This window comes from Eleutherodactylus coqui, chromosome 11 (genome assembly GCF_035609145.1).
Source record: "Eleutherodactylus coqui strain aEleCoq1 chromosome 11, aEleCoq1.hap1, whole genome shotgun sequence".
Classification (NCBI taxonomy): domain Eukaryota; kingdom Metazoa; phylum Chordata; class Amphibia; order Anura; family Eleutherodactylidae; genus Eleutherodactylus; species Eleutherodactylus coqui.
This window is the reverse complement of record NC_089847.1, coordinates 23549426-23567630: the sequence shown is the minus strand read 5'-3', so window position 1 is coordinate 23567630 and position 18205 is coordinate 23549426. Positions and strand designations below refer to the sequence as shown.

The window sequence follows — 18205 nt, the reverse complement described above, 5'->3', positions numbered from 1 at the left end:
GCGCATCGCTGCCGTTCCCTACGATGATGTCTTGGCCCGCTGCACTGATAGCAGGATCCCGATCCACAGAATAAGGGGTAACAGTATGATCGTTGGCGGTCTGACTACTAGGACCCTCACCGATCCAAGAACGGGTGCCCCAACAATCCCTGCATGCGTGGAGCAGAGGTCACACTTACAATCCGTCACTCCACCCAGTTTAATGGCAACATCAGAGATAGACGAACGTAAGCGCTCCGCAATCTGTAGTGCTGTCATTTAATGAGTGGCGCAGCCGCGCATTCATGTGGGGACCGTTAGGACCCCCGGTCTTGGTATCGGTGGGGGTCCCAGTAGTTGAAACCACAGTGATGATAAAGTTATAAAATATTTTTCACCCTTCAATGGATCACTTTTCAGGACCTCACTGATGGCCAGTATCACAGGTGGTCAAGAATGAATAAACATGAACTGATTCACTGACAGCTAGCAGAGTTCTTGTAATGGGGAGGAATAACGCAGCACTTTACTCTCCATTCTACTGATGACGTACACCAGGGCTAGGATGGAGATAGGACGGGCCCGGGTGACGTCACCAGCTATGCGATCACGTGAGCACCATGTGTGGGCGGAGTCGTCCAGCGGGAAGTGTTCCGCTCCGGAAGTGACGTCACAGGAGGCCCCGCCTGTTGTTGTTATCGTTGCTGTCAGCGCTCGCCGCCACCATGAAGTGGATGTTCAAGGAAGACCACGCGCTGGGTGAGAGAAGGGGGGCTGCCGGTACTCGGGGGGCTCCTCCTGTCACTTTACCACGAGCTCCCCTCACCTACATGTTACTGTCCCTCCCCCACCCGTGTTATATCACGATATCCTGTCAGGACACATCCCCTGATATCACCACGTCCTGTCCTGGAGATCCCCTATAGACCCCAGACGTCTCCTTAAATCCATCATCTGCTCTTCATCCCCTGCATGGTGTTATTTCATATCGTGACATATCACAATATCCTGCTGTTATTCTCCGCCTGTGATACTGCAAAGTGCATTACAGCTCATGTCATGTGAACAGGAGCAGTCACTTCCTGTATATCTTTACTTACATTTTATCGTAATGTGTCGTCCCCCCCCCCATATCACAATATATGTCCTGACAACACTGTCTACAGTCCTGTCAGAATATCTGTCCCACGCCTTGTATACGGTCCCGTCGCAATATCTGTCCCACGCCCATCACGGTCTACGGTCCCTTCACAATATCTGTCCCACGCCCATCACGGTCTACGGTCCCGTCGCAATATCTGTCCCACGCCCATCACGGTCTACGGTCCCGTCGCAATATCTGTCCCACGCCCATCACGGTCTACGGTCCCGTCGCAATATCTGTCCCACGCCCATCACGGTCTACGGTCCCGTCGCAATATCTGTCCCACGCCCATCACGGTCTACGGTCCCGTCGCAATATCTGTCCCACGCCCATCACGGTCTACGGTCCCGTCGCAATATCTGTCCCACGCCCATCACGGTCTACGGTCCCGTCGCAATATCTGTCCCACGCCCATCACGGTCTACGGTCCCGTCGCAATATCTGTCCCACGCCCATCACGGTCTACGGTCCCGTCGCAATATCTGTCCCACGCCCATCACGGTCTACGGTCCCGTCGCAATATCTGTCCCACGCCCATCACGGTCTACGGTCCCGTCGCAATATCTGTCCCACGCCCATCACGGTCTACGGTCCCGTCGCAATATCTGTCCCACGCCCATCACGGTCTACGGTCCCGTCGCAATATCTGTCCCACGCCCATCACGGTCTACGGTCCCGTCGCAATATCTGTCCCACGCCCATCACGGTCTACGGTCCCGTCGCAATATCTGTCCCACGCCCATCACGGTCTACGGTCCCGTCGCAATATCTGTCCCACGCCCATCACGGTCTACGGTCCCGTCGCAATATCTGTCCCACGCCCATCACGGTCTACGGTCCCGTCGCAATATCTGTCCCACGCCCATCACGGTCTACGGTCCCGTCGCAATATCTGTCCCACGCCCATCACGGTCTACGGTCCCGTCGCAATATCTGTCCCACGCCCATCACGGTCTACGGTCCCGTCGCAATATCTGTCCCACGCCCATCACGGTCTACGGTCCCGTCGCAATATCTGTCCCACGCCCATCACGGTCTACGGTCCCGTCGCAATATCTGTCCCACGCCCATCACGGTCTACGGTCCCGTCGCAATATCTGTCCCACGCCCATCACGGTCTACGGCCCCGTCGCAATATCTGTCCCACGCCCATCACGGTCTACGGCCCCGTCGCAATATCTGTCCCACGCCCATCACGGTCTACGGCCCCGTCGCAATATCTGTCCCACGCCCATCACGGTCTACGGCCCCGTCGCAATATCTGTCCCACGCCCATCACGGTCTACGGTCCCGTCGCAATATCTGTCCCACGCCCATCACGGTCTACGGTCCCGTCGCAATATATCTGTCCCACGCCCATCACGGTCTACGGTCCCGTCGCAATATCTGTCTCACGGTTTACGGTCCCGTCGCAATATCTGTCCCACGCCCATCACGGTTTACGGTCCCGTCGCAATATCTGTCCCACGCCCATCACGGTCTACGGTCCCGTCGCAATATCTGTCCCACGCCCATCACGGTCTACGGTCCCGTCGCAATATCTGTCCCACGCCCATCACGGTCTACGGTCCCGTCGCAATATCTGTCCCACGCCCATCACGGTCTACGGTCCCGTAGCAATATCTGTCCCACGCCCATCACGGTCTACGGTCCCGTAGCAATATCTGTCCCACGCCCATCACGGTCTACGGTCCCGTCGCAATATCTGTCCCACGCCCATCACGGTCTACGGTCCCGTCGCAATATCTGTCCCACGCCCATCACGGTCTACGGTCCCGTCGCAATATCTGTCCCACGCCCATCACGGTCTACGGTCCCGTCGCAATATCTGTCCCACGCCCATCACGGTCTACGGTCCCGTCGCAATATCTGTCCCACGCCCATCACGGTCTACGGTCCCGTAGCAATATCTGTCCCACGCCCATCACGGTCTACGGTCCCGTCGCAATATCTGTCCCACGCCCATCACGGTCTACGGTCCCGTCGCAATATCTGTCCCACGCCCATCACGGTCTACGGTCCCGTCGCAATATCTGTCCCACGCCCATCACGGTCTACGGTCCCGTCGCAATATCTGTCCCACGCCCATCACGGTCTACGGTCCCGTCGCAATATCTGTCCCACGTCCATCACGGTCTACGGTCCCGTCGCAATATCTGTCCCACGCCCATCACGGTCTACGGTCCCGTCGCAATATCTGTCCACGCCCATCACGGTCTACGGTCCCGTCGCAATATCTGCCCCACGCCCATCACGGTCTACGGTCCCGTCGCAATATCTGCCCCACGCCCATCACGGTCTACGGTCCCGTCGCAATATCTGCCCCACGCCCATCACGGTCTACGGTCCCGTCGCAATATCTGCCCCACGCCCATCACGGTCTACGGTCCCGTCGCAATATCTGTCCCACGCCCATCACGGTCTACGGTCCCGTCGCAATATCTGTCCCACGCCCGTCTACGGTCCCGTCGCAATATCTGTCCCACGCCCGTCTACGGTCCCGTCGCAATATCTGTCCCACGCCCGTCTACGGTCCCGTCGCAATATCTGTCCCACGCCCGTCTACGGTCCCGTCGCAATATCTGTCCCACGCCCATCACGGTCTACGGTCCCGTCGCAATATCTGTCCCACGCCCATCACGGTCTACGGTCCCGTCGCAATATCTGTCCCACGCCCATCACGGTCTACGGTCCCGTCGCAATATCTGTCCCACGCCCATCACGGTCTACGGTCCCGTCGCAATATCTGTCCCACGCCCATCACGGTCTACGGTCCCGTCGCAATATCTGTCCCACGCCCATCACGGTCTACGGTCCCGTCGCAATATCTGTCCCACGCCCATCACGGTCTACGGTTCCGTCGCAATATCTGTCCTATGCCTATCACAGTCTACGGTTCCGTCACGATCCCTGTTTGCTTGTGAGGCTCGTTACAGATACGTGTGGGAGGGAAAAAAAACGGATGTGTAAATAAACGCTCCCAGTCTTGTCCATACGGCCTATTTAGATGCAGATCTTGGCGCAGATTCTGCATATATTCCACAAAGTGGCGCGTCACTCGCTGCAGATTCTGTATCAAATTGGAAATCCGGTGCAGTCCCGCGTGGCGCCCGCGGTGAACAGTGCAGCGTTCGCAGTCTGTCTCAGCACTTTCTGACATGTTATCTGCAGGGGTGTATCCTAGAAGGACATCTTCACAAATTGCGCAAATCCTACACCCCCCCTCCTCCCCCCCCCCCCCCCCCGCAGTAAGTAAAGGAGACAGTAAACAACTGTGGTGCAATCATGGACTCTGCAGCCATGTGTATACAGGCAGGGGGCGCTATAGCGGAGCAGTCGATCATAATCCAGCACTTCACTAGAACTATTTACGCAGCGCAGGCCGCACATTGGGGGGAGGGACCATCTCTGAAGGCGTCCGATCAGTAAGCCCGGAGTACGCCCAACTCCGTTACATGAAAAACTGACCGATGTTAATCCGTACGCCGCGTGACGCCCACATGTGCTGCGTGTGTATTTTATATCCGTGTTACCCTTTTTTTTTTCTCTCACGCGCAAAAGAAAAACTGCAAGTGGCACGACTCTCTAACATTGCCTTGCAATTAAAAAAACAGCGCACGCGAATGTTCTTTCGCTTTCTTTTTTTGCGCCCTTCTATTAACTTAAATGGAGGACTCAGCTGAGAAATCGGTCAATATACTGCAAAGTAAAAAAATAAATTTTTTTTAAAGCCCCTTTATACGTAAATGCAAGTCTGTGCGCCCCATGACGTATAATGGGTCAGTGCAAATACGGACAGCACGCGGATATGCAGGTGGGGCCGTAGTTACACCGGTGAGTGCGATGGCGGTCCGAGAAACTCAAGACAGATGTTGCATGTGCAAACCATTATTTCTGGGGAAGGGGGGTGCACATAGGGTACCCCATTACTTGAAGGGGCACAGAGGAACTACCACTACTTGGAGGGGGGAGAAGGGCTCACAGGGAACACCAATACTTGGGGGGGGGGGGGGTGCACATACACCACTACTTGAAGGGGCACAGAGGGAATACCAGTATTTGGAGGGGCACAGAGGAAACACCAATACTTGGGGGGGGGGGGGGGGTGCACATAGGGTACACCATTATTTGAAGGGGCACAGAGGAACTACCACTACTTGGAGGGGGGAAGGACACACCAATGCTTAGGGGTCGGGGGGTGCACATACACCATTACTTGAAGGGGCACAGAGGGAATACCAGTACTTAGAGGGGCACAGAGGAAACACCAATACTTGGGGGGGGGTCACCGATGCTGAACTCTTGCACCACGGCCTATGAGTCTTTAGCTACACCGCTGCCATACGCATTAACATAGCTCAAGGCCTTACTGTTAGGACGTCTTCAGAAGTCGTCCACCCGCCATCGTGTAACCTACGCTGCGTAAATAATCCTAGTGAAGTGGGGGATTATTAACAACGGCTCAGTTATAGCGCCCCCTGCCTGTATGCACATGGCTGCAGAGTCCGTGATTGCGCCACATTTCTTTACTTTCTCCTTCACTTGACCCCCATTCCCGATCCACTTTACATACGACCCTGCAATATCCGTGAGCAATATGGAAATAACCTAGAAAAGCCGCAACAGAGACTAGAATACTGACAACCGTGCGGCCATGAAGGGACGTCGGGACCCCGGTGCTGACGGAGGACCTCCCTGATCAGTCACTGAATCGCCCATATATAGGGCACGCTCTGCTTCTTCTCTCGCACTATTGCTGGTGTAAATTAACTAATTTGAAATAATGGGTTCTTTTCACGTGAATCTCGCAGCACACAGGAATCGCACATGAAAATCGCCCGTGTTCATACAGCCAGAGGCCGTGTTATTGCAACACCTGCAAAATGAGTAACTGACCCCAAACCGGGAATTATCGTTCACGCAGATCCCTACTATTACTGCTGGTTCAGTAAAGGAGAACGTATACTTTACATTCCTGCCGTGCCGCTCATGCAGCCGAGGGAAAGCGACTCTTGATCCTGTGGTTTACTCATGAGATGAGTAGTGCACCATGTTATTTACATGACCGGTTGTTGTGAGCGCTCACATGCAGATGGATAGTGATTATTTCATTTATTGCCAGTGATTGCGGGGTCAGATATATAGTTTTATTTTATATCTAAAAATCGTTTCTGAACTTACAAGTATACATGCTACTAGGACAGATGGAGCCTGTGAGTCCTGCTGCCCCTACCAACCTCTAGAGAGAGCCTGGCAGTCCTGCTGCCCTTTCCCAGCTCTAGAGAGAGCCTGTGAGTCGTGGTGCCCCTACCAACCTCTGGAGGGAGCCTCTGTGAGTGCTGGTGCCCCTACCCATTTCTAGAGAGAGCATCTGTGAGTCCTGGTGCCCTTACCCATTTCTAGAGAGAGCCTCTGAGTCCTGCTGCCCCTACCAACCTCTAGAGAGAGCCTGTGAGTCCTGCTGCCTCTACCCACTTCTGGAGAGAGCCTGTGAGTCCTGCTTGCCCCTTCCCACTTGTAGAGAGAGCCTGTGAGTCCTGATTCCCCTACCAATCTCTAGAAAGAGCCTCTGTGAGTCCTAGTGCCCCTACCAACCTGTAGAGAGAGCCTGTGAGTCCTGGTGCCCCTACCAACCTCTAGAGAGAGCCTGTGAGTCCTGCTGCCCTAACAACCTTTAGAGAGAGCGTGTGAGCCCTGCTGCCCCTACCCACCTCTAGAGAGAGCGTGTGAGCCCTGCTGCCCCTACCCACCTCTAGAAAGAGCCTGTGAGCCCTGCTGCCCCTACCCACCTCTAGAGAGAGCCTGTGAGCCCTGCTGCCCCTACCCACCTCTAGAGAGAGCCTGTGAGCCCTGCTGCCCCTACCCACCTCTAGAGAGAGCCTGTGAGCCCTGCTGCCCCTACCCACCTCTAGAGAGAGCCTGTGAGCCCTGCTGCCCCTACCCACCTCTAGAGAGAGCCTGTGAGCCCTGCTGCCCCTACCCACCTCTAGAGAGAGCCTGTGAGCCCTGCTGCCCCTACCCACCTCTAGAGAGAGCCTGTGAGCCCTGCTGCCCCTACCCACCTCTAGAGAGAGCCTGTGAGCCCTGCTGCCCCTACCCACCTCTAGAGAGAGCCTGTGAGCCCTGCTGCCCCTACTCACCTCTAGAGAGAGCCCTGCTGCCCCTACTCACCTCTAGAGAGAGCCTGTGAGCCCTGCTGCCCCTACTCACCTCTAGAGAGAGCCTGTGAGTCCTGCTGCCTCTACCCACTTCTACAGAGAGCCTGTGAGTCCTGCTGTCCCTACCCACTTCTAGAGAGAGCCTGTGAGTCCTGCTGCCCCTACCCACTTCTAGAGAGAGCCTGTGAGTCCTGCTGCCCCTACCCACTTCTAGAGAGAGCCTGTGAGTCCTGCTGCCCCTACCCACTTCTAGAGAGAGCCTGTGAGTCCTGCTGCCCCTACCCACTTCTAGAGAGAGCCTGTGAGTCCTGCTGCCCCTACCCACTTCTAGAGAGAGCCTGTGAGTCCTGCTGCCCCTACCCACTTCTAGAGAGAGCCTGTGAGTCCTGCTGCCCCTACCCACTTCTAGAGAGAGCCTGTGAGTCCTGCTGCCCCTACCCACTTCTAGAGAGAGCCTGTGAGTCCTGCTGCCCCTACCCACTTCTAGAGAGAGCCTGTGAGTCCTGCAGCCCCTACCCACTTCTAGAGAGAGCCTGTGAGTCCTGCAGCCCCTACCCACTTCTAGAGAGAGCCTGTGAGTCCTGCAGCCCCTACCCACTTCTAGAGAGAGCCTGTGAGTCCTGCTGCCCCTACCCACTTCTAGAGAGAGCCTGTGAGTCCTGCTGCCCCTACCCACTTCTAGAGAGAGCCTGTGAGTCCTGCTGCCCCTACCCACTTCTAGAGAGAGCCTGTGAGTCCTGCTGCCCCTACCCACTTCTAGAGAGAGCCTGTGAGTCCTGCTGCCCCTACCCACTTCTAGAGAGAGCCTGTGAGTCCTGCTGCCCCTACCCACTTCTAGAGAGAGCCTGTGAGTCCTGCTGCCCCTACCCACTTCTAGAGAGAGCCTGTGAGTCCTGCTGCCCCTACCCACTTCTAGAGAGAGCCTGTGAGTCCTGCTGCCCCTACCCACTTCTAGAGAGAGCCCGTGAGTCCTGCTGCCCCTACCCACTTCTAGAGAGAGCCCGTGAGCCCTGCTGCCCCTACCCACCTCTAGAGAGAGCCCGCGAGTCCTGCTGCCCCTAACCACCTCTAGAGAGAGCCCGCGAGTCCTGGTGCCCCTACCAACCTTTAGAGAGAGCCCGCGAGTCCTGGTGCCCCTACCAACCTCTAGAGAGAGCCCGCGAGTCTTGGTGCCCCTACCAACCTCTAGAGAGAGCCCGCGAGTCTTGGTGCCCCTACCAACCTCTAGAGAGAGCCCGCGAGTCTTGGTGCCCCTACCAACCTCTAGAGAGAGCCCGCGAGTCTTGGTGCCCCTACCAACCTCTAGAGAGAGCCCGCGAGTCTTGGTGCCCCTACCAACCTCTAGAGAGAGCCCGCGAGTCTTGGTGCCCCTACCAACCTCTAGAGAGAGCCCGCGAGTCTTGGTGCCCCTACCAACCTCTAGAGAGAGCCCGCGAGTCTTGGTGCCCCTACCAACCTCTAGAGAGAGCCCGCGAGTCTTGGTGCCCCTACCAACCTCTAGAGAGAGCCCGTGAGTCTTGGTGCCCCTACCAACCTCTAGAGAGAGCCCGCGAGTCTTGGTGCCCCTACCAACCTCTAGAGAGAGCCCGCGAGTCTTGGTGCCCCTACCAACCTCTAGAGAGAGCCCGCGAGTCTTGGTGCCCCTACCAACCTCTAGAGAGAGCCCGCGAGTCTTGGTGCCCCTACCAACCTCTAGAGAGAGCCCGCGAGTCTTGGTGCCCCTACCAACCTCTAGAGAGAGCCCGCGAGTCTTGGTGCCCCTACCAACCTCTAGAGAGAGCCCGCGAGTCTTGGTGCCCCTACCAACCTCTAGAGAGAGCCCGCGAGTCTTGGTGCCCCTACCAACCTCTAGAGAGAGCCCGCGAGTCTTGGTGCCCCTACCAACCTCTAGAGAGAGCCCGCGAGTCTTGGTGCCCCTACCAACCTCTAGAGAGAGCCCGCGAGTCTTGGTGCCCCTACCAACCTCTAGAGAGAGCCCGCGAGTCTTGGTGCCCCTACCAACCTCTAGAGAGAGCCCGCGAGTCTTGGTGCCCCTACCAACCTCCTAGAGAGAGCCCGCGAGTCTTGGTGCCCCTACCAACCTCCTAGAGAGAGCCCGCGAGTCTTGGTGCCCCTACCAACCTCTAGAGAGAGCCCGCGAGTCTTGGTGCCCCTACCAACCTCTAGAGAGAGCCCGCGAGTCTTGGTGCCCCTACCAACCTCCTAGAGAGAGCCCGCGAGTCTTGGTGCCCCTACCAACCTCCTAGAGAGAGCCCGCGAGTCTTGGTGCCCCTACCAACCTCTAGAGAGAGCCCGCGAGTCTTGGTGCCCCTACCAACCTCTAGAGAGAGCCCGTGAGTCTTGGTGCCCCTACCAACCTCTAGAGAGAGCCCGTGAGTCTTGGTGCCCCTACCAACCTCTAGAGAGAGCCCGTGAGTCTTGGTGCCCCTACCAACCTCTAGAGAGAGCCCGTGAGTCTTGGTGCCCCTACCAACCTCTAGAGTGAGCCCGTGAGTCCTGGTGTCCCTACCAACCTCTAGAGTGAGCCCGTGAGTCCTGCTGCCCCTACCCACTTCTACAGAGAGCCTGTGTCCCTACCAACCTCTAGAGAGAGCCTGTGAGTCTTGGTGCGCCTACCAACCTCTAGAGAGAGCCTGTGAGTCTTGGTGCGCCTACCAACCTCTAGAGAGAGCCTGTGAGTCTTGGTGCCCCTACCAACCTCTAGAGAGAGCCTGTGAGTCTTGGTGCCCCTACCAACCTCTAGAGAGAGCCTGTGAGTCTTGGTGCCCCTACCAACCTCTAGAGAGAGCCTGTGAGTCCTAGTGTCCCTACCAAGCTCTAGAGTGAGCCTGTGAGTCCTGCTGATCACAGACTGTTTACAGTGACTCTTAGGCCAGGCCTGGTGGAGACCACAGATCTTGCTGCGGTCCTTCTGAATAATTTATAAGTGGCCTGAGTTTAGAGTCGCCGGCCCCAAAGATCCAGAGGAAGGTGAAACCGCCCCTCAGAGTTCTACCTGATTGGGGCAAAAAATTATTTCCTGAACCCTGATGTTGCGATCGGCTATAACTCTGGTTCGTGTGTGTGTGTGTGTGTGTGTGTGTGTGTGTGTGTGTGTGTGTATGTATGTATGTATGTATGTATGTATGTAATTATAGGCTCAGGAGAGCTGATGCTTTAAAGAAAGACACTTATACAACAACAGCCGCAGGCCTCAGCTTCATGTATTGAGCGGCGCACTCCTCTTAATACATTATCAGGCTGTCCGTACGGCAAAGATGAATTTATGCCAATTTCTGTCATAAATTATAGCAAATGTGATGGCCGCGAGCAGCAGCGCCTCCTAATGCTAAGCCACGCCCACTCCCCCCCCCCCCCAAATGGTCATAAATTTGACACAGGCCTAAACATTTCAAAGGGTTTCATGGTAGAGTGGACTATATGAGAAGTCTGGAGATAACACGCAGGCCTGGTGACCCCCCTAACACCAACTTTCACATCCTTATCAGTGAACAAATTATGTGTTCACTCCTCTGCTTGTCCTGTTCAGATTTGCCATTTCGGAGCCTGGGAAAGCTTGGTGATGACCCTTGCTGGAGCTGTAATAGGGACATATCTTCCATTCCAGTGCTGGGCTAGTTGCTGCACCACAGCCTCCTGCACCTGCGTGATCATACACGGCTTATCATGCACAAGTCATGAGTAATGCGCGTCTCATCCATAAAGAATCCTTTGTGTCACCGGTCGCTCCACAAGTTCTCGCTCCCAGCAGTGCGGCTCACTTGTTGTCAGGTCTCCGGTGACATCCATCATCTCCTGCTTGTTATCTGCAGTCCTGCCTGAACTCTTCGGTCACAGCTATGCTTTCTTCCTTCTCCTCAGAACACAGGTGCGTGGAGTCGGCGAAGATCCGAGCCAAATATCCAGACCGTGTTCCGGTAAGTTCTGCTGCGGCCTCATTTATTATTTAGTGTTCTTTCTATTAGAGCTGTAGACAGATTGCAGCAGCTACCATCACCCTCTTCTCTCTATATACCAGGAGCTAGTGGGTTAACCCAACAGTCATCACATTTAAAGGGGTATTACTATTGATGACCAGTCCGCAGATTGATCGGCTGGGTGCTGCTGCCGATCAGGATCTCCGCAAATCAGCTAATCCTCCGAGCCGCATTCAGTGTAGCGGGGTAGGGCAATGGTGGTCAGGGCTGGAACTGTAAAGCCTCACTTGCACGAGCGTATGAGTGCGTATTACGCGCGTTGTTTTTGTACAGACGTACACCGCAAGTATGTATGTAGATGCGTACTTGCTGCATACGTTTAATCGTCATAGCCTATCTTGGCATGCATGCGCACGTAATAGAATATGCCACGTTTTTTATTTTTTTTTGTGTGCGGAATGATAGTCTATTGGATATTAGTACTACATATTACGCACACAAAAACAGAGCGTAATATGCAGTGAACAGACACTCGTGTGGGTGAGCCCTATTGGACGGCTTCACTCCCATTATAATCAATTGAAGCGATGCTTTCCGTTACACTTCCAGCTCTGATTTTAATGTGAGTGAAGCAGTCTATTACGCTTCCAGGCCAGACCGCCGATGCGGACATCCAGCCCCACCGCACTGACAGGGGGCCATAGGATTAGCTGATCAGTGTAGATCCTGATTACCTATCCTGAGGATAATTCATCAATAGTAAAGGCCCAGAAAACACATTTAAAGGGCCACTCTGGCAAAAACGCATTTTCCATCCCTGTTCCCCCTCACCTGATTGTTTGTCACACTCTGGAGGTCTCCTCTGTGTATTGCAGCCACTTCCATACAATGCAGCTCCCTGTCTGATGCTTATCAGGCACCATCCTGAGTGTGGGATTTTTTTACTTTCACATCTATCACATGACTCATTAGCTAGTTGCTGTACCATTTCTGCCTGCTGGGAGGGGGGAGTTTAATTATTACCTTCTATATGTACCTAAATAAGCTACAGCCCCTAAGTATACAGCCAGGAGGCTGAGCTGTGATCTCCGCTATTATACCTGTGTGTCAGGAGCTGTGTGATCATCATTAGTGACTGTAACAGGAGTATCAGTATCTAGGTGGTAGGATTCATGCAACAGCATCACACAGACTGTGGAATGGACTAGAAACTGAGTCCATAACCCTAAGTAGATTCAAGCTGGTCAGAACTGAGATCACATGACCATCTTAGGAGAAGGTTTCAGATAGAAAGGAATAACTAACCAAGGTGACACCAGTTCCCTTCTATATACTGGGGGGATAGCTACATAATGAATAAAGATCACTAGAGTGGCCCTTTAATAGATTACCAAGCAAAGAGAGAACCTGCCACCCCTCTTTCATGACTTCTATTTCCCATGAAGTGAGAATTCTCGCACATCATTTTCTTAGAACCCTGCATTGTGCTGATCCTCTGTTATTCCTCCTGGAAATGTATGAACAACTGGGTGTTATCATTCCCCTTGTCAGTGGGGCATGTTCATACACACTATCCAATCAATGCAGACTGTGTTAGGGATACATGCGGTTGATCTTGTGAATGACGACACCCGGTTGTCCGTTTATTCATATGTAAACCCTGTAACATTTTTATATATAATGTGGATGAAATATTGAATATTTTTGTAAATACAATTGATGTCGCACCGTGTTATACTCCGGAGCTGTGTGCACAATTCTTCCGGTTTGCTATTAGAAAGTAGTTGAGTTTGTTGTAAGACGCGCCGCCTTCTTCTCTAGCGGCAAATTGGTTGATTTTGTTTAGTGTATTGACTATTGTCTGTATGATGGAAATCATCAGAGCAAGTTCTGTGCAGACACTGAACAAGCAGTGGAAGATTTCAGCTCTGAAGCCTGCAGAATTCTGTATGCTTCTCTGGAGTGTAATAGAGGATGTAACTTGGAATTATTACAAAATTGGTGAAAACAGGAGGGGGGGGGGGGATAGTTAGTGGGCCGCCTGTCAGGTGCTTGTGTAAAGGTACCCTTACACGGCGCCCCGTTCCCTTGCTGGAAGTTGGCGGGCGGTCTGCGCACATGCTTATAGAGAACAGTGTGCGCGCGCATGAGCACTGGCTGCAGCGATGAGTTCGAGGCACAGACGGCGCCAACTTAGTTTATGGAGCTTATTGGTGATGACCGCTTCCCTTTAACTGTATATGTAACAGGGCCGCTGGATGATCTGTTCTGCGGAGCGTACGTCTACTGAATGGAAATTTATGCAAATAAAAGCCAAGTAAGACTTATAAGGCAATGCTCCTCTGGGAAATTTATGCAAATATAAATTTGCATAAATATCCCAGAGGAGCCATGCCTTATAAGTCTCCTTACTTAGCTTCTAAGTGTCCCCACACCTTCTGGGTGCTCTTCTTGAGGAGAGACTATACCATGCCCTGGTCCACTCACCCTCTTGGGGTCTCCACACACATTTTGGGTGCTCTCCTTAAGGAGACACGACCCCGCTTCTGATCTACAGACTGGTGCGCACGACTGCTGCATTACTTATCACATGGGAGCCACGTCTTGTTCTGTTACTGCACTGATCACGGCAGTACATGCACAATAGTAAAAGGTAAGAGCTGAAACGCGAAAAACAGTCCAACTGCATTTATTGTCACTTATTGGGTTATTTTCCTGAAATCGGACAGTTTCTAGTGATCGGGTCGCTGGCGGGAGTAATGATAAATCTTCTGCATTTCCCAGGTGATTGTGGAGAAAGTGTCTGGCTCACAGATTGTGGATATCGACAAGCGGAAATACCTGGTCCCTTCTGACATCACCGTGGCTCAGTTTATGTGGATCATCAGAAAACGCATCCAGCTGCCTTCAGAAAAAGCCATCTTCTTGTTCGTAGACAAGACTGTGCCTCAGTCCAGGTGAGCCGAGGACCATGCAGCGCCGTCTTGTAGGAGAAGGAATAGTAGCGCTGGTTGACCATGCAGCGCCGTCTTGTAGTAGGAGTAGTAGTGCTGGTGGCTAGAGAGCGTGCTGCCCAACAACTGGCTTCTGGCATAGCTCACAGAGGAAGAAGGGATCAGCGTTATTTAAGACCCATTTACTCAGATGGATTTTTGGGCCACGTATGCATTACGTGGCCAGTACACCATTTTTCACATGTGGAAAAGAAAATCACTGCATGTTCAATTCCCATCCATTTGCATGGACCGGTAGTCTGCAGGGTCTGTGACGATTGGACAGCAGTGCCGTCTGCAGGTTACACCTGAGTTACTCGGGCACAACACGCATACAGTTGTGTGAAATAGACCTTTAAAGGGGATAAAACGTGATGGCATGTCTGTTGCAAAACACTTTGAAACGGCGTCGCTGTGTGGTAACTTGTAGCACAGCACTTAAAGGGACCAGAACTACAAGTTATTCTCTATCCACAGTCACAATGAATGGAGCGCTAGCTGAGCATGTGTGGTAGACACTCCAATCATCTCTACGGGGCTGACGGAAATAGACAAGTGTTTGCCGCTTGGCTAGCGCTGCAGTCCCATTGAAAATGACTGGACTGACAGTGTGCTTTATTCTCACTGCGGGGGATGCAGCGAGGAGGATCAGGGAAACAGGATCCCCGTTCTCAGGATCGGTGGGGGTCCCAGTGGTGAGACCCTTAAAGGGGTTGTCCCGCGGCAGCAAGTGGGTCTATACACTTCTGTATGGCCATAATAATGCACTTTGTAATGTACATTGTGCATTAATTATGAGCCATACAGAAGTTATAAAAAGTTTTTTACTTACCTGCTCCATTGCTAGCGTCCTCGTTCCCATGGAGCCGACTAATTTTCGCCCTCCGATGGCCAAATTAGCCGCGCTTGCGCAGTCCGGGTCTTCTGCTCTCTTCAATGGAGCCGCTCGTGCAGAATGCCGGCTCCGTGTAGCTCCGCCCCGTCACGTGCCGATTCCAGCCAATCAGGAGGCTGGAATCGGCAATGGACCGCACAGAAGAGCTGCGGTCCACGGAGGGAGCAGACCCCGGCGGCCATCTTCAGCAGGTAAGTATGAAGACGCCGGACCGCCGGGATTCAGGTAAGCGCTGAGCGGTTTGTTTTTTTTAACCCCTGCATCGGGGTTGTCTCGCGCCGAACCGGGGGGGGGGGGGGGGGGGGTGTTAAAAAAAAAAAAAAAAACCCCGTTTCGGCGCGGGACAACCCCTTTAACAGATCAGGGAGGATAACTTGTAATTCTGGTACAATTCCTTTAAGCATAGGTGGCACGGTTTCATCACCTAAAGGTTGTCAGGGACTTTTGGGAATGTTCCTATTGATGTCCTGTCCTCAGAATATGTCAAGTGTGGTGGGGGTGCACCACTTGAAATTCCCGCTCATCACCTGATTCCTAGTGCCACCGTCAGCAACGGAAGCAGATATCGCTGTCCATATTGCAGCAGCCCAGTTTGGTAGTGCAGGCAAAGCTCCCACTAAATTCAATGCAATACCAACTCAGGCTGCTGCACTACGGACAGCGCTGTCTGCTTCCAGCGCTGTCAATGCTGACGGCAGCACCAGGGATTTTCCCTGATCACCCATTGAGCTATCCTGAGGATAGGACGTTAATAGCAAATGGCCGGAATACCCCTCTAACTCATTAAGGACACAGCATATTTTGGCCATAGGGACACAATGATTTTTGGGGGATTTTTATGTCAAATCATAACTTTTTTTTTTTTTGCCTGGACATGGCTGTATGAGTGCTTGTTTTTTGCATGATGAACTGTTTGTATTGTTTTCTGGTACATACAGCATTTTTAAACAGTTTTGTGTTTTTTTGGGAAGCAAAATTAACAGAATAAGCATTTTGGTTCAATTTGTTTATCTAGCACATTAAAACATTTTTTATAATAGATTGTAGTACATCTGTACTACTTTGTATTATCGCTAACCATCATATGCCATGGCAACCCATCAGCCCTCTGCGCTGAGATCGCCGAGGGCATATGACATCACAGAGGGAGCGTGCTGTGATCTACATTGGTGCGGCGGGAGGCCGTCTGCCGGTCACAAATGGCACGGGTTATGACTGATATTGCAGCTCAGCTTCATTTGGTTGAATGGGGATGAGCTCCATCATATGCAACTTATGAACAAACATCTTTAATGGGCCGCTGATTTATTTTCTGGAGCAGGCGCACTAATGGTTAACTTTTCTTTCTTCTCCAGTCTAACCATGGGACAGCTATACGAGAAAGAAAAAGATGAAGACGGCTTTTTGTACGTGGCGTACAGCGGAGAGAACACGTTTGGCTTTTAGACATATTGACAGCTTGTGAATCTTGTAAATAATGTTGGTGGTTTTAACACGATGCATACGTCTCCACCCTATAGGTTAGATGCATATTAACTGGATGCGTTCTTTTGTTTTTTTTTTCTTTTCTCTTACCCGCGTCTCGTCCTTCATCTATGTCTTAGTCGAGTTATTTAACGTAATTTATTTTTCGTGCTTTGTGAAGAAAACGCTTTTCTTGCCAAAGTCACTGGCGATATAGTGGGAATTGATCGCCGGCCATTTTGGCAGGGAAATGGTTAAGTAGTAGTATATATGAGGAGGTGGGGTTCAGTGACCGCACCACTAGCGTTCATTCTATATATTTTTTTTTGGATCCTGTTTAAGACATTATGTAATTTGCTGCCGTTCGCTATAAGACACATACTATTAGTGATTGATATTGTAATCAGTAATGACCGGTATGTAACCATCCACCTTTCCAACTTCCTGCAAATAAAATGACTCAGTACATTACTCCTCGCGGGATGCCGTAAATATTCAAGGTGTCAGAGCCTATAGGTGAAGTCACATGACACCTGCTGGAACAACCTGCTTTATACACAACACGTGCCAATTTACAAGGAACGTCTGCCGCTCTTTGAATGAATCATACGTGTGATCCAGTGGAGACGGAACGCGTGCCATGCCTGAAGGATAATGAGTGCTCATTTTCATTGTTTAATTGTGATGATGACCGGAAGGCCCGACTGATCCGAGGAGGAGTTACATGCACATCCGGAAAGTCTGGTTTTGGCTAAATTCACGCGAGCGTGAGATCACAAAAAACGACTTGCATCACTTCTAGAAATTGCGATCCCTTGGCACGTGTTTGACGCGCATCAGAGGATTACAAGTGTTTCCTATTGATTTCAATGGGAGACATCACATCGCACAGCATGCACATCACATGATATGCGAGTGCCGTGCCATGCGATGTCTAAGGTCCCATTGAAAACAATAGGTGAAACGTTCCGAGGGTATTCCAAAAAGGTAGAAAATGCTGTGAGAGGGCTAAAAAAAATGCTCATGGGAATAAGTCCATTTAAAAGCAACGCACATAACGCGCATGAGATTCTTGCGCCCTCAGCGAGTGCTTGGGGCTGTCTATTACTAATGGATGTCTTGTAGGTTTTCTTTACTAACATACAGGCCATAGTTTGTACAGTATATACTGATGTTCACGGACTCCAGCGAGATCATTACGCCCCGAGGCAGCAGTATCAAGCACATGTTATGACCCTTTGTTTCACATGCCACCACAAGTCACTGCACATGTGGAGACTATGGGATAAAAGGAGAGGTCTCCTATACCAGCCATAATAAGATTGTTATGGGGCCATCGGTCCTTGGGTTTGAATGAACTCTAAACAATCAGCCTTTTTTTTTCAACATTAGGTTTGGCCCCTTAATACCCCAGAACACATATGAGCGTCCTGAGTGAGCAGAGCCCAACCCGCTCCATACACATCACACAAATGTTCGATATTTTATCACAGAAATCATGGCCGTTCACTTGCAATCTTGGTACAACCCCTCTATCTCCTATTCATGGGATAGGGGATAACTTCCTGTAATGCAATAGATCTGAGATCGAGGGGCCCATGTTCCCTGTTGTCCTCCTCCAATGAGGAGGAGACTGAATCAGAATGCGGGTCGTG

General features: G+C 52.2%; 1 protein-coding gene across 2 annotated transcripts; it reads left to right on the top strand.

Moving 5' to 3' along the window:
- Window positions 1-607: 607 nt before the first annotated feature.
- GABARAPL2 (GABA type A receptor associated protein like 2) lies at window positions 608-17021 on the top strand. 2 transcript variants are annotated; one of them, XM_066582603.1, is made up of 4 exons: window positions 608-738; window positions 11143-11198; window positions 13983-14155; window positions 16442-17021. In XM_066582603.1, exons 1-4 carry the CDS (start codon window positions 705-707, stop codon window positions 16530-16532), a joined length of 354 nt encoding a protein of 117 aa, XP_066438700.1. In that variant the 5' UTR covers window positions 608-704; the 3' UTR covers window positions 16533-17021. The 2 variants fall into 2 exon arrangements, with proteins under 2 accessions (XP_066438700.1, XP_066438701.1); XM_066582604.1 differs by lacking the exon at window positions 608-738 and having other exon boundaries at window positions 11034-11198.
- Window positions 17022-18205: the final 1184 nt, after the last annotated feature.

Excerpts from the sequence above, each read along its gene's own strand:
- GABARAPL2 (XM_066582603.1), top strand. The coding sequence starts at position 705 with ATGAAGTGGATGTTCAAGGAAGACCACGCGCTGG. Across the intron at positions 739-11,142 it reads CAAGGAAGACCACGCGCTGG|AACACAGGTGCGTGGAGTCG; the intron begins GTGAGAGAAGGG and ends CCTTCTCCTCAG. Across the intron at positions 14,156-16,441 it reads AAGACTGTGCCTCAGTCCAG|TCTAACCATGGGACAGCTAT; the intron begins GTGAGCCGAGGA and ends TTTCTTCTCCAG.